The 21,989-nt window shown below is 41.0% G+C and overlaps 2 protein-coding genes across 7 annotated transcripts in view; both read right to left on the bottom strand.

Annotated features, from left to right (window-relative positions):
• Positions 1–564: 564 nt before the first annotated feature.
• On the bottom strand, positions 565–18,488 carry cnr1 (cannabinoid receptor 1). Of its 4 annotated transcripts, XM_061270003.1 has the most exons (6): positions 9,667–18,488; positions 8,973–9,136; positions 7,548–7,631; positions 5,064–5,179; positions 4,818–4,901; positions 565–3,820 (listed from the first exon to the last, which is right to left on the bottom strand). In XM_061270003.1, exon 6 carries the CDS (start codon positions 3,781–3,783, stop codon positions 2,386–2,388), a length of 1,398 nt encoding a protein of 465 aa, XP_061125987.1. In that variant the 5' UTR covers positions 3,784–3,820; positions 4,818–4,901; positions 5,064–5,179; positions 7,548–7,631; positions 8,973–9,136; positions 9,667–18,488; the 3' UTR covers positions 565–2,385. The 4 variants fall into 4 exon arrangements, with proteins under 4 accessions (XP_061125987.1, XP_061125989.1, XP_061125988.1 ...); XM_061270005.1 differs by lacking the exon at positions 5,064–5,179 and having other exon boundaries at positions 8,973–18,488; XM_061270004.1 differs by lacking the exons at positions 8,973–9,136; positions 9,667–18,488 and having other exon boundaries at positions 7,548–8,956.
• Positions 18,489–19,736: 1,248 nt separating this feature from the next.
• Positions 19,737–21,989, bottom strand: part of rngtt (RNA guanylyltransferase and 5'-phosphatase) — a 39,968-nt gene continuing 37,715 nt past the window's right edge. For all 3 annotated transcript variants that reach the window (XM_061270002.1, XM_061270000.1, XM_061270001.1), the window contains one exon: positions 19,737–20,776. In XM_061270002.1, the coding sequence (XP_061125986.1) occupies positions 20,610–20,776 (167 nt within the window). In that variant the 3' untranslated portion in view covers positions 19,737–20,609. The remainder of the gene's footprint in view (positions 20,777–21,989) is intronic.

Genomic DNA, 21,989 nt, shown 5'->3' with positions numbered 1-21,989 from the left:
ATCGTTTGTGCTTTGCGCATTTGAATACTACGTTTCCCGACAACTCCATCGACGCCTTCTTTTAAAAATATTGTACTGTATTTATTTGGCAACAAACCCCGCGGGGAGAAGTTGGTGAACGATTTTCTTAATAAACAATCAATATCAGTGAAATACACTTCCTCTACCTTTTAAAGAAAGTTTTTCGAAATGATTTGAAAATAATTAAAAACAAACTAATTTGCCAATATATAAAATAAATTGAATTGGTAATAATTTAACTATTCTTACATGTACTAGGAGTACTGTGTACAGTACTCTATACTGTACAATTTAAACTAAAGCACGTATATTATATATATGTATATATAACAATGATATGGCTGAGCAAAAAATATATAAAAAGAACCACTAGATGGCGCTAAAATCCTACATTCTGAAGATTCTCCATCCATCCCTCCTTTTACTTTATCCTTATAATGGCTGTGTGTAAGATAGAGCAGAGTAAACCGTGAAGGTAATAATAAATCATATTTACAGACAAACAACTGTTCATACTTGAAACGATCAAATAGCTTCAGACAATGACAATTAGTTGTGACTTTATTGAAACAGGAATATTAAAAACACTTGAGCGATTGTGACTTTTTTTTTTGTAGTTTTGAGGAGTCTTCACGTTCCCACCACTGTACAGAAAGTCACTTGACAGTTGACCTTTTTTTTTTTTTAGTCTTCACTATTCAAGAATACAAGAAGCAGCAAAAGCATTTACTGGTACAGAGCTGTTATGGATTGCGTCACATCAATAGAAAAACAATTGTGCTGTCAATTTCCTAGAATAAAAAGCACTACATTACTTATTTGGGGAAATTCTGTCATTCTTTTGTAACTGGCAACACCCCTCATCCATTTTATTTCTACACATAAAATGAACAGCAGACAATAATTCCATTACGCTAAGATTACTTCACTAGAGCCCAGAGTATGGATGGCTTTTACGCAACAAACCAACAAAAATGACCTGCTGCAACAGTAGCACTGGATACAACTCACTGGAATGATTTCTTTAAAGGCTTTGGGTTGGAACTATATCACCAAGTCACAAAATATTACACACATACAATCTAGTAAAAGCAGACATGAGATGAAAGCAGCTCGCGCAGTTGTGACCAGCACACTGCGCCCTCGCTCATTTTTATTGTTCAAAATATTTGCCCACACAAATAGCTGAGCGTTAGGATTTGAATTAGGGATGGGCATTAGATAATCAATTGATTGATTGTCATGTCCCCTTTTTTTCCAGCTCTATATGAGTCTGGTATGGGCATAGGAGTTCAGAACATTCAAAGATTGGATCCAAACAAACTGTATATTTAAAAAACATTCTTGTAAAAATGCCCAACCCTAATTGCGACACTATTCTTGCATTATAACACTGTGCACTTGCTGATTGTAACACTCTACAATCTCCAACGGCGAGCAAATAAACAAATAGATACAACGGTGCTCACCACCATTCATTAAAAAAAATAGTTCTTACCACATATTGAAAAAAAAGCTGCATTTATTTTTATTTTCTCGAGTTAGAAGCGCTTCCCCCCCCCCCACATTGCACACCTCACCATTCATTTCACACACTCCCTTGCACACTTGCCACTCATTGAGTGTTGTCAGAAGAAGTATAAAAAGTGACCTGTTTTAATTATGAGAATGTATGTACATAAACGCCCGTGAGAAACTCAAGGCCAGAGAGAGAGAGAGAGAGAGGAAAAGAAAGCGACTATTTCTCGTATTCATGGTGCAGATGGCACACAGTAAGCCGTGTGGAATTCAAAATGTCAGTAGCCCCTTGTTCCCAACGTGACAATACATTGTTTTCAAAACCTGAAGTCACAGTACAAAAATATAAAATGCATTCACTAATTGGACTATCATGAACTGAAGAATTCTTTCCAGTCTGACCTTGTAAAAGCATTTTGGCACTTGGGCACACATTGTGCTCACACACTAACAATGCTAGATTTATTATTTTTCAGGCCAGAATCATTCAGTTGATGATAAAGAAATGAATGAAATTTGGTATGAATATACTCACAATTTAAGAAAAAAATTTAAACTCCCATTTGCACGGAAGTGGAAACGGAACCACTGCAGTCATCATTTTCGCCCAGTAATTCTTTGAACCTTGAAATAGTCCTAAAAAAAAAAAATATCAATTGATATGGACAGATATCAAGAAAACAGGTGGCTAGCGCCTTTTTTTGTTAAAGTAAGCCTCGCAGTGAGTATTTCTGCCAAATTTCACACGCGAGTCATCAAACAAAGGATTATCTGCTCTACTACAACGCAAAATGATCATTTTTTCCAAATCTGGTTTCCCCACTTTCCTCGAATCTGGGCAGCCGGTTACACGGCTTCGGCAGACGTCTCCGTGGACACCGACATTGTTACTTTGGCTATTTTCACAGTGGTCTTCACGCAGCTCTCGGCGGCCCTGTTGGCCGAGATGTTGCGGTTCTGGCAGTCCGATTCGAGGCTGTTGTCCAGCTGCTGGCCGCTGCCCCGGCAGGCGTGACACGAGCTGAGGAAGGCGTGCCTCAGGTCCTTGCTCCTCAGGGCGTAGATGATGGGGTTGACGGTGGAGTTGAGCAGGCAGAGCATGCTGCAGAACGCAAACACCGTCTTGATGTCGTCGTCCATCCTCCAGAAGAGGTCGTAGACCATGATGGCCAGCACGGGACCCCAGCAGATGATCAGCACCGCCAGAATGAGCACCAGAGTCTTGGCCAGGCGTATGTCCATGCGGGCCTGCTCGGGGCGCGTGGTCTGAACCTTGGTGCCGTCCGCCGAGTACACCACCAGGCTCTTCTGGGAGGTGCGGCTCAGCATGCGCACGGCGTGGTGGTGGGCTTTCCACAGGATGTAGATGTAGGCGTAGATGATGAAAAGAACCAGCACGCTGGTCACCCCGATCCAGAAGAGCAGGTAGTTCTCGTCGATGAGGGGGAATATGTCGGAGCACACGGACTTGAGGCGCTTACAGTTCCAGCCCAACAGAGGTAGCACGGCGATGACGATGGAGATGGTCCACATCATGCAAAAGGCGATGACCGCCTTGGTCCGGGTCACGATACGTCTGTAGGCCAAAGGTCGGTGGATGGAGATGTAGCGGTCGATGGCGGTGAGGAAGAGGCTGCCGACAGAAGCGGTGAACGACGCCGTCACTCCGCCCAGCTTGAAGAGAAACACGTTGGGGCTGTCTTTCCGGTGGAACACGTGGAAGTCCAAGAAGCTGTAGACGAAGATGACGCTGCCCAGCAGGTCGGCCACGGCCAGGCTGCCGATGAAGTGGTAGGAGGGCCTGCAGCGGAGGGTGCGCGACTGCAGGATCACGCAGAGCACCACCAGGTTCTCCAGGACTGTGAAGGTCCCGAGGGTGAGCGACATGACGGCCACGGCCAGCTGCTGACTGGGCGTCAGAATCATGAAGCACTCCATGTCCATGAAGTTCTCCCCGCATTGGATGTTATTGCCCTCGTCCCGGAACGTGGTCCGGTTGGACAGGAGCTCTGTGGCATTGGTGGGGTAGAATCCCCTGAGGATCAGCTCCTCGTCAGGGGGGATCTTGTCAGGGAAGGCGTTGCTGCGGAAGGAGGACAAGGGCTTCTGCAGGGAGAACACGCCCTTGAAGTCCACTTCACTGACGGCATCATCGTAGTTGGCGTCGTTGGAACCCAGATATTGTAAACCAGAGGTGATAGTCCGGAAGGTGGTGTCGGCCACAGCATCCAGCACGGACTGCATGTTGCTGGGAGAGACGAGAGGACCAACCTACACCAACCTGGAAACGGACGGACATTTGTCTCAGACATGGTTGGGGTAATCACATTAGGAACACCACGAATGATTGATCCATTTTTTTTTTTAAATCGCATTTGTCATCATAACGCAAGGTTCGACTTTAGTTTTAAGTTGCAATATCACCAATCACCACTAGATGGCAGGCGTTGACGTGCATTTAATGCGTTTTTCCAAACGGGGGATGCAGCAGAACGGGAAAAAAAAAAACTATACGTTTTAACACCTGCAGTTATTTTTATTGGAATATTTAAAGAAAATAAATAAATAACATACCTGATGTTATATCCTTGTTATTGGGGATCTCATTTAAAATATTAGACACACCTCTTGCATGCAAATGGGATTTTTGTGCAGGTGTACCTAATGTTTTGGTCAGTAGATGTATTTTTAATAGGGGGCTGCAGCAGTACTTGTGAGACCCAATAAACAACAGTTATATTAATGCATTACTACAAATCAAATGGAATTATGTAGTTTAAAAAATCAATTTGAATCAATATAATTTTGGTGGGGTTCATTTTTCTCCCATGAGGACGCTGCTCTCCGTGCACATAACACATCATTTGATACTGGGGGGGCTTAAAACGTGCATCTAAATATTTTTTTGCAAGTACAGTATATCTAATGTTTTTAATAGTATACAATAATTGCAGCAAGAGGGGGGGGGCAGCATTTCTTTTGAGTAACAAACATTTCAACAAATTTCACACTTTTTCTATTTGATATATGATCAGCCTTTTTTTCCCCTGATATCAGATTTATATACATGCATTTCTGTCAGGCTTAAAATCTCGTGCATTATTTTAAAGAACAAACTTCACTTACTGATGCCATTTAGTAATTAGTTCCAAAATTGTGGAAACATAATGTACTTTAATGTAGAAACCCCCGCTAATGCATTAGAATAATCAAAACACATATAAATGAGTTGAGGAAAAAAAAAAAAAAGCACCAAAAGATTCAAATGATGTTTTTACCTTACATAATTCCCTCCGGTGCACAGATCCGCCCTTTTATCTTTGCGCGTTAATCCAAGGTAGAAGCGCAACATCCAGCCTTTTCTAAGATTTGGTAAAAAGAAGCAAAAACAAAGTGTGGTTTAATACAAAGGAAGCTTGGTTGCCATTTTTCATGCAAATTCGACTAGTTTGGGTGTGCGCGTTGAAGTGGAGGATGCGAGCGCGGCTCCTCCAGACGCTCTGTGCTCTCCACAGTCCTCTCACTTTTTATAAGGCGTCGCTCCCTCTAAGCTACGTCACGTGCCTGCATCCACTTTCCAAGCTGGCCGGCCAGTCAGTGCACACGCACAGAAATCCTCCTTGAATTCCCAGGCTGCTTTCTTCAATGCAGATCGACGAGTTCAGACAAATAAAGCATCAAATACGGAAAAAATGACATTAAGATTAGAAGCCTGACTTGGGGGGGGGCGTAGAAACAAAAGGTTACGCAGCGTTTTGCTTTCAAGCTTTTAATAGAATTGAAACCAGAACACGTCAAAACAGCCAATGAAATGATTGGTTTAGCTCCAGTCCTGCTACTAGTTGCCACATAGCGATGGGAAAAAAAAAAAAAAAAAAGGACTCACCTCTACCCATATTGATGTCATTTTCACTGAGGAATTTACAATACTTCATAATTGACCTTACTTTCATTTAAATTCAATAAGGCAATGTCAGACAAAGCAATTACCGTATTGGCCTGAATATAAGACGACCCCGATTATAAGACGACCCCCTCTTTTTCAGGACTCAAGTTTGAAAAAAGCCTTTGTCGAGACCCCGAATGTAAGAACCCCCCCCTCCTTTTTCAGTTTTATTTCAATGAAAAAAAACCTCATCTTATATTCGGGCCAATAAGGTAATCAGTTGATAACTTTGCTGGGGGCTGCCATCTTGAAATTAAAAAACAACAACATTCTAATTGGCCAACTTAATTTCTGCCATCAGTGCTGAAGTCAATTTGGAACAAGACAAGTTAAATTCTTTTCAACAGTGCGTGCGTGCGTGCGGGCGGTCATACGTGCGTGTGTTAAGTGACCAATTAACCTTTGTCAAGTGGCTTTGCAAATCTCTAAGCATCTGATTTCCATGTGTTTATTTGGCAAACATCACAAAGTCACGTCAGCCTTTTTTGTTTTTGACACAAGGGCTGAATTAGCGTTTTGGAAATCAGGCAAACATGGCCTTTGTTAGACAATTGTCATTCAGGTGAGTATAAATTTTAATGAGTAAAAAAGTTTTTTTTTTGGGTCATGACTCAGTAGTGATCCTCATGCATGGTAAAAAGGAGCATCACATCTATCGATGTTGAAATCGTGTCTCTTTCTGACTCACAGCAAGAAAATTCAGCACGCCACAATTTCTCCAGCACCTTCTTGGGTGCATTGTTGCCATTCACAAGCACCAGAGTACGTCGATAAATATCACATCCCAATTAATTTGTCATTTATTAAATAATTCATGTTAATTATTTGTGATAAAACTCTTATTTGAATCTAATTAACAGCAGTAAAGTGATGTTATTTAAAAAATGCAAATCGCTGCATCTGCTTAGCAACCTGCACACTCCCCAACTCAAAAGTTACATTTAATAAACGATCATTTGCATCCACACGGTGCGGCCCCACCAAACGTTGTGACAGTTTCCACTCATTCTTTTGGCATCCTAACCTGTTAGTGAGCAATAAGCGGTGGCTCAGGCAAAAAGCTTCTGGCCATCTGTGCTACATAACATTTTGTCCTCCACTGACTCACTCTGGATCCATGAGGAGAGAGAGAGAGGAAAAGCAAAAACAATACAGTTAAGTCTGTCGTAGGAATACACAAAACTTCTGCGTAATGTGTTTGGTCTGAGCATCGGAGGAAGTTTAGGCCACTAATTAATGGAATGTAATCCAGAGGTTAATATGTGACGTGTTAAGTGCTTCCTTCCCCGCCTCAGGCCTCACATTAACGTGACACTGAATTTGGTCGGTGACTTTTTTACATCTTCCCTTCGGGGTTTTTTTTAAGCCTCGTTGGAGCACACACTCTGAGGGAGAAACAGAACATGGCATTAAACTTTACTCCTATTGGTATTTTACTGATCTGAAGATTAGCATTTTTCCAAATAAGCTAAACTGGTGATTAAGGTTTTCAGGCTAAATGGGTGATTAAGGTTTTCACGTGTCAAATGTGCCTGGAAATACTTGACATGCATTTCATGAAAAAGCTCAGTACTTTCTCCTAATTCTGTGTTTATTATCGTCGAGAACGATGCAAGCGCACGAGTGAAATGCGTAAAGCGTCCATATTGGAACAGCTGCACCATCGGTTGGTCCGTACTACGATTGATGAACTTCTAGAAGCATTGGTGATGGAGGGATTGAATTAAATCCAACCGGCCATTAAAGGCCGTCTGTGCATGGGTAGCATCGATGTTTGTTGCAAGGTGACAGACGCTTCAACTTGTGTATGTTCGCACAAAGCATCAGGAGTCCATTGAGATAAGGTCATCATCATAGTTTGGTGAAATTTGAAGCAGATGTGCTCATAGGTATTTCACAGTGTGCCTATTACCGAAAGGAAAAAAAACCCAATATGGCCTTTGTTTCAATTCAGAAGATTTCCATTTCAGTTGCTAACCAAAACAGGAGCACCTACAGAGTTGCATAAGCAGGCTCAAATGATTGGAAAATTACAGTAATTGTGAAGTATTAATGAGCTTACCTTCTGTGCAAGTCTGGCGCGAGGTTGGACCTTGATTTGCCGCCAATCAAAGGCGTATAGTACTCAACATGGCGGGAGAAGAAACTGATGAGACAAAGCGCGTTCGTAAGGAACTGCAAGCAGAAGTCCCCCCCATCTGCAGTTGAGTAAATAAGCAGGCTTGGCCACCATTTGTGCAAATATAGCAAGATAAATAAAGTTGCCAGCTGGTCTGGTATGTTACATGAAAAAAAAAAAGAACTGCATTTTCTTTTTGGGATGAAAACAATCACTTTAAACATCTTTGTCACTAACAGCCACAATAATCAGTCATTTCAAAAATGAATCATTTCATTTGCATGTTTTCTGTGATCTTGACCAAGCACTGGTCTTTGTTGAAGGACAATCTCCTCCCATTTACATCAGTCACTAAATACCCTAAGTGGCAGCAGTTACCAATCAATTCCATTGATTTCTTGGCAGCCAATCAAACTAGACTTGGATTGACTTTCCTGTGATAACTCCACGGTGACTAGCTCATAAACCGAGAATCACACGTCAGCTAATAAAGCACAATGCGACTCTAATAATGAAGTTATTAAAAACAAGATTGTTTGGATTATTAGAGTTTTGTGGACGATCCATTATATGGTGTTAGATGATAATGGTCAAAATAAATCTGGCATCTTTTGTCATTCATTTGCTTTTTGGTCCTACTTTCCTCCTGTCTGCCATTTCATCCTGGACCGGAAAGTGGCAGAAATAATCTTAGTGCGAGTCTAAACTTGTCTGGAGTGTTAGTCCAGTTGCCAAGTGAGAAGAACTTGCCTGATGGAACCTATTTGGAAGAACAATGCAGCTGTTGCTTCAATTCTCAGTAAATGTATTCTGGCAACCAATTTAAAGGTTGCCCATCTTCTGGGTCGACCCTTCCGAAAGAAACGTCGTCGGCCATCTTTCTTCCTTATCCGTGTTTCTTTCCTCTTTCTACTTCCATTTTCTATTGGCGCCTTCTCCTCCGAGAGGGCCTCGTCTCCTCGGTCCACCGCAACATTGTGACGGAGCTGAATAGCTTTAGTAACTTCAAAGTTTCTTTCTGCTGTATTGAATCAAGCCTGGTCCATTCACGTAGCAGTTAAATTAACGGCAGCTTTTCAGATGGACAATAACTCAATAAGGCACCTTGCAGGAGTGATAAACCTTATCTCCAACTGCAGTGATATTTCTTTCCATTTTTGAGAGCCATTTGGGGAATACGACTGGCTTTGACTAAACAGAATATTTATCGCCACTCAAGGAGGTGCCCTAAAACTATTTCGTCTAGGAACTTCTGTATGAACTTCAATGTAGCATTTATATTTGATCGTTTGAAAAGGGACTTTGAGCTTTCTTAAAAGCAATTTTGGTGAAGGGAGGGGGGCTGAGGACCAGTGTGAGTGAGATCACCTTGGGATTTTGGGGGGGGGCAGAAGGGGGTGCAGATGGCCTGGATGTCCCGGTGTAACACATCCTGCATGAGGTGTGAGACCAGGATGCCCGACCTTGCAGTGGAAAAGGACGGACGGGCAGGGCGGTTCCATCTGTCCAGGAATTCATTAAGTCACATCTCTCTAGCAACAAGGGAGACAACGTTATTGTCGACCGTTATAAGATGCTATAAAAAGGGTATAGTCAGCTTCATTTTTATTTGAAAAACAACCCCTTGGGTAATGGACATACTCGGGAAAGTACAGTCATTTATGCAACCGTGTATCTGAAGTGATTTTTATGTTCTTGTACTTTATCTTCAGAGGATGTAAATTGCACTTGCATAGCTTGATGCGGGTTTTCCAGGAATTTGGGGCCCCTTGCAAAAAATTGTCTGTTACTGGTGCCATTTATTTTTTAAATATGCATGGATGTCCTGTCTTCTAATACATGCAGTCATTTCACCTAATTAACCGGCCTCATTTCTTTCATCCGGTATTTGTAATGTGCTCCAGGCACAAATTGATGTCTACTCAGAAATGAAATGGAACTTGGCACTGTTTGTCAGTCATTCCGCTCTCGATACATAATTTGAGCATCTCTTTGCAATCTGTCGTTAGCAAATCTTGCCAAAAGACGACAACGCGCGGACCGAGCGGCTGCGCGTGCGTACCTGCCCGTCTGTGAAGTGCAACCGTTCCCAACCCTCCGTCGAATCGGCACGACGGCCTCAGATATGCCGTTGGCATGACAACTACGGAGGGGATCTAAATGACACAGGCAAGGTTGAGCGCAAACAAAAGCAGAACGTCATCATTTCATCCACAGGGAAGGATTTGACAACAGAGGAAGAAGGCGGCAAATAATAACAAAATGTTCTCAGCCGATTATCCCAAGGAGATGCGAATAGGTACGAGGAAGCCGAATCCGCATCGGTAAACGCCGATGACTGGGAGGTTCAGGCAAGATGACGACCGAGGCGAGGACACGGCGTTCAAAAGGAAAAAAAGGTGTGGAAAACAGTTAACATCTGCTCCGCTTAACACTTCTGAAGCTCTGGCGTCATGGTAACAACATCTACTTCCAATAAGTGGTGCTACGGCTTCCTGCCTAATAGCAGGCCTCCTCGTCGTCGTACATGGTCACGGGGATCTGAGCTTCACAGTCAGGAGACCCTCATAAACAAAGCCACCGCTTATTAAAGCCGCATTGCCAGTCTAGTCTAAGTCTGCAGGAGGAGTCACTTATATTGAGAAGGGACAATGGAAATAGATAGATCGATATAAACGCACATATATGCACTTGGGCCGGAGCGAGAGAGATTTCCCGCTGCAATGTAAAAATAATGGGCAGACGTGGATTTGTGCATTTTGCGCAATGTGTTACATACTAGAACATTCACACGCTGTACTTGTACATTCACACATTTGGGTGGCTTTAAATAAAGACAGACAGGCCCATCAATGACAGTCTGTGCTCTCTACATTGATTGATTTTTTTTCGATATAACTTCCAATGACTAAAAATTCAGCGTTAGTTTAAGCCCAAAATGTATTTTCTCTAGTCTCATTATTATTATTTTTTTTAAATCATGTGACTGGGACTGTTTTTGCTGTGCTGTCCCAGATCCCCGTGAACAGCAATTAAAGTCTCACCCTCCTCTGCATCTCATCAAAAAAAAAAAAAAAAATGCAGAAGTGTTCCTTTTGTCCATTACATCGGGGCGTCTAGATGCAAAGTGCATACTAATGTCTGCTTGGAGAATTTTACCTCTGTTCTGCGTGCAAAGCAGACTCCAGGTGAACACAGCAGCTCAACTTTAAAGCTCTGATGCAACTAATTGTGATTCATGTCACTTCCCTCAACTGTTTACCATTCTCTCTTAAGTTAAGTTTCCTTAAACTTCACTCTTATAATAGATGTGGCTTCCCTTTAATATTTCAGCTGGGCTTCTCTTTCATCACAAAATTGTTTTTCTAATTCAAATGGCCGAAAGAAACACGATTGCAATCGTGAAGTTATTATTATTCAGACCGATAGTGGTTAACAAAGTTGACATTTCCCTTTTAATTGATAATAGTTTGTAATTACGGCAACTCCCTCTGCAAGTATCTAATCGAATGAACAAATGGGGAAATGAAATCAGTGACTAGGAATTGGGTCGATGTTGATAAACAGGTAAGTTAGGAGAAGCTTTCCTATGAAAACGGTGGTTAACCAAAGTGCTTCCCAGCAAGGAAGTTGTCGTGCGTGTTTTCCCATGTATTTGTGGGTCTTGCTCCAGTTTCCTCCTACAGCTAAAAATATACAGTACATGATTAATTTCCAGTTGCTTTCGTTGCCTAAAGCACACAAGATCGAAATCAATCCAGGGCGACTTGCCATTGTTCCTCAGGGATGGAGAACACATTTCACTGTCTAATGTACATGAGACAGAATATGGTACCTTTATGAAGAAATATGGGACGTAAGGTGGGTCAGTTGACATGCAAGTAGTAAGGGCTATTCATTGAAGGTGCGCCTGATAATCCGGTGCACCTAATAGTGCGGAAAATACGGTATTTTGATTGATCCAAGTGGAGCCGGCCGGGTATATAAAGTCTACACACCCCAGGAAATCCCAGGATTGTGTGACTTTAAGAAATTGGACCAAAATCCAAAAAATGTCAGGAATAGAAGACAAATTGATTTGGGGTTAATCAGAGGTCCGTTAAATTCGAGCAGGTATATGCTGACTCCCATTTAACATGAGTTGAAATGTGATTGTGTTGGCGTTTATAAGAGGGTGTGCACACTTGCGCAACCACATCATTTATAATACAGGTTGTTGGAAATTAGGTGGTAGACAAGCTGAAAAAAGGGTGGAAAGGCTGTCATTTTCCACATCTTGCCTTAATGTATGCATGGAAACTTTTGATGGTTGAGGAGGAGGTGTGACGAAATTGACAAGGCGGCATGTTGAAGGGTGCTTATTTGTGCACAGTAAATGCAAAACAAAGGGGGGGGGGGGTTACCGCATCAGGAAAGATTACATGGAAAAGAAAAATGCTCTTTGCTACCTACATTGAACATTTTCAAACGCGAGAGATTCAGATTAGCCTTAAGAGTTTGGATGGACATGAATAGACCAGTAGCATTAATACATCACCAACAAACAATTCGTTCAAGATGTACAGCATTTACAGTCGACTAATTTAATCATGAACTATGCAATTAATTATTTTCTATTACCGTATTTCCCGGACTATAAGGCGCATCTAAAAACCTCAAATTTTCTCAAAGGCCTTATAGTGCCTTATAGTCCGGTGCGCCTTATATATGGACCTGCTGAAGCCTATGAATCATGAATCAAAAAGATCCTTATTTTGTGATTATAAAGTAATTTGTTGCGTCTGAAGTTGAAATAAAAAGATAAAATGGAGAATGATTTGATTTGGATTAAAATGGGCCATTCATTGAAGGTGCGCCTTATAGTCCGGTGCGCCTTATAGTCCGGAAAATACGGTATTTTCTCTTGTTTAATGGACAGAAGGAAAGTGGAAAATAAACACAAATGAATACTCCCGTCCTTAATTCAAACACATTGGACTATACTGCAAATGGTGGCAACGTGCGCAAAAGTTTAAATATGTATTGGGAAAAGTTCAAATTCATAATTATAGGCTGAGCAGGCTTTGGATAAAAAGTAGTATAGATTTTTAACCAAGCATGAACTCGTGGCATATGCCTGACCTTTAGTACAAAGAGCCATGCATTATTCATTGGGAAATTAAGCAAAATGTTAAAATATTCCATCCTGGTGCCGTATGCAGCGTTTTGTCCATAATCATTACAAAGAACAAGCCGGGGTCCATATTTTTTTTTTCTTTTTTTTTTGCATTCAAGCCGATTAGAGATCATGTCTTGGAGCCAAAATTGTCCGACATTATAAACTGAGGCCAGACATTTTCGAGTGATAGATGACAGATGAGTTGATTTAGGTTCATTTTGCTTGTCATGTTTGACCATTTGTCTCGAAAAATGACCTGCTGGAGGACATTCACAGTCTCACTCCACTTAATGTTGTTCCCTCTTAGGTTCTTCCCACCACAAAGCTTACGTAATGCGCTCAACTCACGTCTGGCCATGGAGGGCATCTCTTTCCGGAACCCCAATATTGGTGTCCAAGGTTATCGTAGTTAATAACTAGATACTAGATACTAGATACGAAATAACAAAAATTGGATAAACTGTTTTGTCAATGAAAGAAAATAAAAACAAAAAGGCATTTAAAAAAATAAATAAATAAATGAGAGAACATATTGCCCTATCATAAAAAATGTATAATCAAAAAATCAAAAATGTATAACCCTGCTCAGGGCACCATACTCTCTCTTAAATTATTTGTCCAGGTTATTTTAAAATAATATGGAGGAAAAATGAGCTTTGTATGATAGCCTACTGAATTGTCCCTATGCAGCAACTACATATTAAATTTTTGGGGGAATGGCGGGGGGATAATCTATTTTTATCTTTTTCAAAACTGCCGCAATCAATAAAAAAGGCCTAGAAAAAAAAAAGTAAAAGGCAAAACGCTTAGGGCTAAATGAAGCCCGGCATTTCTCAGCTCACCGTCGTGTACCAAAGAGCCCGCCGATGACTCCAGGCCGTGTCATTAGTGTGTCTGGAAGCCGCGGAGAGGTCTGCCTGACAGAAATCAAAAGCATTCCCGTAGAGGGGAACAGCATGAACCTGTTCAAAAAAAAAAAAAAAAAAAAGTTCTGCTGTGACATTAACGGCGCTTTGAGTGGACCGGCAAGTGACATTGGAAAAGAAATCAAAAACGGTTTGCCATTTAGAATTTAGCATTTCCTTTTAATGGCAAAAATATCATCTGAATTTGAAGAAAGTATTAATAAATCTGCCCTTTAAATATTGAGCTGAGAATATTTTGGGGGATCTCACACTATTATGGCATGGATTTAACTTTTGTCACATATTCAATCTTCATTCTGCAGCTTGGTTATTTCGCAATAGGTTTTACTGATTTTCGAATGATGTTTAAAACCTTTACTGATAGCTAGGGGTCAGTTTTGGTTCAAAAACCATCAGCCAATCTGAATTCTGGTTTGATATGAGACCCATTGAAATACAAAACAGGATGTTGGCGCTCGTGTTCTCTCAGCCATGATGTGCCCCTTTTTAGATGTTCTATTATCTCTAATGGGTTGTAATGACAAAGAAGGCAAATTACTGCCATGAATGAGAAACATTTTCACTAAAAGGGGTTGGGGGGGGGGGGTGATTTTTACATTCGGACCGAGCCGTCAAACCTGACCTTGAGTGTAGATAGTCAATTTGACGAACAGCACTTTGACACCCATGCATACAGGATGAGAGAAATCAACCTTCTGTCCAATTGTCAAAGAGAGCTTAGACCATTCGAATCCTAATTTAAAAATGTGTCCATTTGCGATTTGTTTTGCAATTTCACAACACATTTTAGTGCCGGAGCATTTGTTCCGCTTGTGAGCATGACTGCTGAGTTGAATGTGAAGATTTCTTGTTTAGAATACATTTCCGGGGATGTAGAAAAACAACAATTTAATGACAGAAATAGATTAGTTTTTTTGTTGTTGTCAGAACAGATTTTACTAGAAATTTTTTTTTTTTTTTTATAGTCTGCAGGTGTTGATGACCAATTTTAGGTGATTCCAGACTTCAAGCTTCATTACCTGCAGGGACAATTATTGTTGGCAAGAGGAAAAAAAAAAAAATTAACTTACTTTACTGTGTATTCCAACCATAATGACATGTGTGATGTAAAGCCTACATTTTTTACAAACTATATTGTGAACAACAAAAGGTTCTACATTTAAAAAAAAATAAGGTTTAGTGTGAAATGTTCCTTCCCCAATCCAAAATCAGATATGGCTTAACAGGCATGACTGGCATCTAAAAAGCTGCTTATTTTCCCTGATGCACATTGCCAAGAGGATGAACAAAATGTATTTTTCATGGTGTGTCCTCAAATGCTTGACCTGCATGTTTGAAGACTTCACTACAAATCTCACAGGGTTATTTTCTGCAAGCAATCAACTGAGCAAAAAAAACAAATGTTTGCTCTTCATGTTTTCATCTGTAACCTTCACATGATGGCAAATGGAATAATTACTAGCGGCAGCGGGCTAATAATTGCAAATGTTGAGGTGTAAAACCACGTTTACTAATTAGCAACAGATTTTTTTTTTCTTCAGTATATCACCACACACCCCATACAAGTACAAATTGTTGCTCATTGCTTAAAAAACAAATTGTAAACTGCATTTGCCTAAAAAATCCAGACTGATTTCAACCAGTGTGATAAGTGAATGCTATAGTGTGCTGTAATTTATCCTTTGTGTACATTAAGGAATTCTAGGGGGGGGGGGGAAACACTGCCAGTACAGTTCTATAATGGTGACTGTTTCTGTTATTTATTTGGGGGGAAATTGTATTTGAAAATGAGAGGTCAGCAGTGTTGTCGAACGGATTGCTTTTGACCTTTGAGGTCTCAGTGTATTTGATTTTAACACTGTGGTGTCAAACTTGTGTCCATTGTAGGACATGCACGGCAGTTATTGTTGCCCTCCCGGACATAGTGATGAAACTCAGTACAGTAAATGTCATATAAAATGGGACATAAACAGCTAGAATATTTTCTTTTAGCAAAGAGAAGTTGGTCTTTTTCGGATGACGGACAGTAAGAGATTCGAACAGTCTGAATTATAAAATTGATATCGACATGGCTTCCCAAAGATGCCGCTGTTATACGAAACACTCAAGAAAATCCTGGTGATGCTTTCCAAGGAAAGTCCACTTCATTTTCTTGAAGCTTTACCTCACTTTACCTCATAAAAACATAAATGTCTCCTTTCATCACCGAAATCCAATGAAGTGAAATCCTCTTTACTTGAGTGACTGCAGATTGCCATCTTAAAAGCAATAATTACATTTTACGTTGCCTTAAAGGCCCCCAGATGTAATTTAATTGACTTTTAAGCTCCTGCAGTAACTACAAATTAACAGTTGTAAATATGCAGTCATAGCCGGAGGTAGTCAACAAAACAAAAAGCTAGCCTGGACAACATAATATGAGATTGTCCACCAGTATTAAAAATTGTAGTTACCATCGTTATTTAAATAATTAAGATATTCATATAACAAAACAAATTCAGCATATTTGCTATTTAATTTGAATGTTTTATGTTAGTCTGAAGAAAATAACACACAGGCACTTTACGTCATCACCCTTAAATCAAAATTTGTTGCACGTCCACCTTCAAATTTGGTGCGAAGCAATTTTGTTAGCATCCTGCAAGCGGAGATGGAAAGAGTGGAAAAAGCAAAATGCTATTCAACCTTTTTCTTTACTCTATTAACTTGAGTGCGTGTAAGAACCATAGTTCCATACAAAACCTATTGTTGGGGGGGAGTTGGCAATAAATGACTTCCCACTTTTGTTCTCCAAAAATATGCCGTTTACTTTGTGAGTTGTTTACAATCAATTTAGTCCAGCGATTGCTTTTGTGGCCATTTCCTCAATTACTTTGACATGTATGAAGTCATAATTAATAGAAGCAAAAGCCCACAGCTACAAATCGGAGGTCTATCAAAAATGAAAATTGCAATTTTTACTGCTGTGCAGCCACTGTGAAATTAAACGTTTGAAGATGTCTTTCTTGCGTTAATAGACTGTTTTAGCTTGATTAAAAATATCTCTCCTATATATATATTTTTTAAATTTATTTATTTATTTATTTAATAACTTTAAAAAAAATTCATTTTTGCTCTTTCTAACAAATTAACATTCTCCAGAATACACACACACAATAACAATTTGTTCTAATTTCAACATATTGCGTTCATTTCTTCCAAGATCAAACTCAGCGCCATCAAATGTTTATTTATAAATTACACAGTTGTGCGCCATGGTACTTGGGACTCAGTGGCTCAAGACCTAATATAATACGTGTCGTGTTGTTGTCAAAAGCTGTGAGTCCAAATGTGCATTAACATATCCATGGAAACAATGCGGCAAATGATGGAGACAAACCACAAACCACCACCTCCTAATTGCCCACCTCCTCCCCCTCCACGAAGACATCAGTGGCGTTATCACCTTTTCCCTCAAGCAATATGTGATAATAGATTAGTGGTGCCCTGACTCCCTGAATAAAACCTGGAAAAAATGTGTGCAATTAAATTTCCAATCTAAGCGTATTAATAATCGCATCAAACGTTGTTATTACAAGCTACCTGATAAAGGACACAATGTTCTAGTTTACGGAGCAATGACGACCAATGATCTTCCCTGACCGACAACATATAAATACCTCATTGTAGATTAAGAAAGATGATTTAATATGTGCTTCGCGGGTTGCGGCGCCCTAACCGAGAGAGAACGCCGAGTCTCATAATGTCGCCGGTGCCACCTGCGCTCGCCCGGTTGTGTTTCCAAGTTCACAGCCATCGCCTGAGAAACTATTTGGCATTATTAATGCTAAGGATATTCCCAGTGATGCAAAAAAAGGTGAAGGTGATGAGAGTCAGCTAAGTTCCAAGTGCAGCCCGGAAGGGGTCGGGCCACCTCGCGAGTGCATCTCATCCATCCCCGCTATTACAACAACAGTCGCCTGTGGCAGGGCCTTAAAAGACATGCACACTTGATTTGTTCCAGCCTCCACTCCAATGACTTCCATTCACTCCATCCTGCACACGGCGTGACTAAACCCAACTGCGTCAGCCTCCGTCTCAAAATAAACACACATTCTGCTCCCCGAAAAAGACTGAGAATAACATCTGTGCCGGAGACGCAGATTTCAGACCTACGCGTTTCTGCATCTTTTTTCTTTACATGCAAATAGAAATATTCGAGGTAATTGTATTGACTACATCAGGTAGCCTCCTTCATCACTTCTTGTTAAGACAGAGTTGAGCGCTGACAAGTAAATCAGCTCTCTGGGTGACAGCGCATGAGCTACCGTATTTTCCGGACTATAAGGTGCACCTAAAAACCAAAAATGTTCTCAAAAGCCGCCTTATAGCCCGGTGCGCCGTATATATGGACCAAATTCCTAAACTGGCCCGAAGCAATGTGTCATGAAATCAATCATAAGTGGCCCGCTGAAGCCTATGAATCATGAATCAAAAAGACGATGGATCATTATTTCATGATTATAAAGTTATTTGTTGCATCTGAAGTTGAACTAAAAAAGATAAAATGGAGAATTGATTTGATTTGGATTAAAAATCTGACATGATGCATTAATGGTGTGCTTTATAGTCCGGTGCGCCTTATATAAGGACAAAGTTTTCAAATGGGCCATTCATTGAAGGTGCGCCTTATAGTCCCATGCCCCTTATAGTCTGGAAAATACGGTACTTTGGGGATCTGGATAAGGAAGGCGGAAGGAATAAAGAGTGGCCATCGTCTTCACTCAGCGGAATATATCAGTAGGTGAAGAAGACAACCCCCTAAATCAGGGGTCCCCAAACTTTTTCCTGTGAGGGCCACATAACCTTTCCCTTCTCTGATGGCGGGCCGGTGGCAGTTTGTAACAGAAAAAGTGTGACGATCGTAGGGGAGCTTAAAAAAATTATTGTTTTCCAGAAAGCCACACATAACCAAATAACGGTTATTTAATAACCCTTTCCAGGTTCTTTACAGAAAAAAGGTCAGGAAACAAATAATAACACTATTAATGAAATAAATAATAACTAAACCCTCTCTGAGTTCTTCACAGAAAAAACAGGAAATAAATAATAACTAAATAACTCTCTCTGGGTTCTTCATAGAAAAAAAACCATGGAACATTAACTTTCTGTTGTGCCATGCACAATCTTAACAGACAAAAGTTCAGCTCAGTTGTCAGAGCAGAACCTCTCTGACACATATGAGCAGTCTCTTAAAGTTCTTGTGTTCCTTCCTTATAATCCTTTTGTAGGTTCCAGTAGGCTTGTAGACACCGCTGTCTTTTTTGTTAAAGTTTGATAGTGCGTCATAGTCTGGAGTAAAATTTGTTGTGGCAATTCTTAGGCGAGATCCGAGGTGTTGGTCCGTTTACCTCGATCTGTGACGGGTAGATGTTGACGTTCATGTGGCTGAACGTCACGTCGCGTACGTCGAGCCAAATTGGCAACTCTTTTAAACGCTCGGCACTGTGTTCACCCTGCTTTACTTGGGCGACATTTTAACGGAAGGATTCCAGGGGAAGGTTTGTGGGTGGGTTTAGCGCAAAACTGCATCTGAAAGCTCAGCGCGCGAATTACAAGAATGCTGTCGTCACAGCCCACGCTCTAAATTCGGGACTGATACAAATAGAGCGCGAGTGCGCCATGTCCGTACACGCACTTGTGAGTGTGCACCGAGCTTTCTGACACGGCTTCCGGTAGTAAATGCGCAAGCGAGCGCTCCCCCTTCTACTGGGGAAACGCAGTCATTGCAGGCAAAATGAGCAAAAAAAAAAAAAAAAACAGTTTAATAATACAATTTATTCAGGGTTGGCGGGCCGGATTAAACGGTCCCGCGGGCCGTATCCGGCCCGCGGGCCGTAGTTTGGTGACCCCTGCCCTAAATGTATGTTCAAACTGTTGATTCATTGCATCTTGAAGCAAGTGAGGAAATATGGAGCATACTACTTCATTCAGTCTCAAATGGTTAGCTGTCGAAGGAAAAATGACATTTGCTATGGGGAAGTCGCGCTAAATCAATTTGACGGCACACCTCATCTGGGCAGATTTATTCTGCTTCTCCAACAAGTCTCGCTGGATTAGCATTCTCGGTGACATCGTCTTCCGACTCGGCGCACAAGTCTTGATTGCGGTGTCTCATGTAAACATTACGATGGACTTCCTACTCACTTATCATCGTGAAACATTGATCATCATTTCCATTACACCAAAGACTTTTTCATTTTCATTCAAATCCATCAAAAAATACAATATCATTTCTAATAATCACCAATGGTCAAATCAATCCATCCGGTGTCAAATAAGGAAACTCCATTTCAGATAAAATAAATAAATAAATAAAAGCAGATTCTGCTGTAGTTTTTTTTTTTGGGGGGGGGGAGCAGATTGATTTTCCACTTGTCCTGTCTGTGAAGTGTGTGTCATCACTGTGTTACATCCCCGCCCATCTGTGTAGCCTTTAAATCTACAGATGGCCTTCATTTGGACAACTTGGAGTCTTCACATCCAAGCCAGATCTGTTTTGTGCTCTCCTTTTCGTTGGAAAAATCAAAACCTTGCAGAGGCAGAAACAAAGTGACATCTTTTTTTTTTTTTAATAACGTGGGTAAAATTTCAAAGCAAATCGAATACAAAAAAGGCAATCAACCATCTTCGCAAATGGCTCAGAATTAAAATCAACATGTTTTTTTTTTTTTTCTTGGTTTATTTGAACAAGACGCCAGCAAATAAAACTACAAACAATAAAACAAGGTCAATTAAATGTAACCACACAGACAGGTTGGTGGGTGGATATGGACGCCTTAAAATAGGATTTTCCATTAGGCAGGTGGTGGCTGGTGATAAGGATGATCAACGGTTGAAGAAAAGTCCAGAGCGGCCAGACCTGGTTCACTACAGTAGAGTCTATTGGATGGACCGGTTGGGTCTTTTCGGAGGGGGAGGGGGCATTAGCTCAGAATCCGGGTCTGTTTGGTGTTTACGGGTTTGGGCTTGGACTGCTTGAGGGCAACGGTCCACGTATTCCAACAAGATTTTCTTGGTGACGGGTTCCTGGATGCTTTTGCATACCGCTGGGGAAAAAAAACAAGGGGTGGGAGGAATAACCGTCAAGGAGCGGCTTGAGGAAATTCTTGTCGACGCTGCGTGGGAGCTATTATGAACTGTGCTTTATATTTGGGAGTGAAAGAAGAATCTTTAGGTACATTTTAGGGCTTCTACAACTGTGTTGTCACGGATCACTCCAAAAAGATCGAAAACGGCTGGCGGTGAATGAGATTAACCCGAGTGGCGACAACCAATAGCAGCCGGGATAACAATGAATGACAGATGAGCATTTGGCCTTCATCGAAAGATCTTCTTTTGGGATTTGTTCCAGCTTTTTTTCGGCGTAACAAGAGGTTGACTTCTAGAGAAGTGACTTATTTCACTTGGCAACAAAATAATACACACACACACACACAAAAAACATACAATCAAACATGCAGTGGAGTGGAAAGACATTATTGCCATTCTGGAATGCTTACAATGAAAAGGCTAATTACTGCCAGTCCAAACTTGACATTGGCAAGTCTTGTACATAAAAGCAGCGGATGGTGTTAACGTTTAGTCTATTACGATTATTCTAACGATCCGATATCGATTAGCCTATTCTAGTGTAAATAGTGAGGGCCAGGTTGTTGGAAACTGAATTTTTCTTTTAAATAGACTAGGTAAATCATCTTGAGCTAACTACCGTATTTTCCGCACTATAAGGTGCACCTTCAATGAATGGCCCATTTTAAAACTTTGCCCATATATAAGGCGCACCGGATTATAAGGCTCACCTTCAATGAATGGCCCGTTTTAAAACTTTGTCCATATATAAGATATATACATTTGGCCTGCGGGCCGGACTTTGGACACGCCTGCTGTAGTGTCTCAATATTGGTCCATATATAAATGGCACCGGATTATAAGGCACACTGTCGGCTTTTGAGAAAATTGGAGGTGTTTAGGTGCGCCTTACAGTGCGGAAAATACGGTGCTCATTACCGACAATGCAGCTTGTGGACGTGTTTTAGAGTCACCAGCTTGTGCTGAATGACATCCTGCTAGTTGCGCAGGAACAGACTTGTTCATAAAGATGTCAAACGTGGTTGCAGCTAAGCTAATGCTGGAGACGGCTGTAATGGTCTGCCTACTATTAGATGGAGCGGGCAGAATTGCAGCGCGATTGCTCTTATCTTGAGATAAAAGCTGCTACAGGTTCTTAGATCGGCACACCGGGCAGCCTGAAGACATAAG

Source organism: Syngnathus typhle, linkage group LG22 (genome assembly GCF_033458585.1).
Source record: "Syngnathus typhle isolate RoL2023-S1 ecotype Sweden linkage group LG22, RoL_Styp_1.0, whole genome shotgun sequence".
In the NCBI taxonomy this organism is placed as follows: Eukaryota; Metazoa; Chordata; class Actinopteri; order Syngnathiformes; family Syngnathidae; genus Syngnathus; species Syngnathus typhle.
Note: the sequence above shows the minus strand (reverse complement) of the source record. Positions and strands in the feature narration are given on the sequence as shown.

Coding starts and splice junctions, on each gene's coding strand:
- cnr1 (XM_061270005.1), bottom strand. CDS start 3,783: ATGCAGTCCGTGCTGGATGCTGTGGCCGACACCACCTTCCGGACTATC.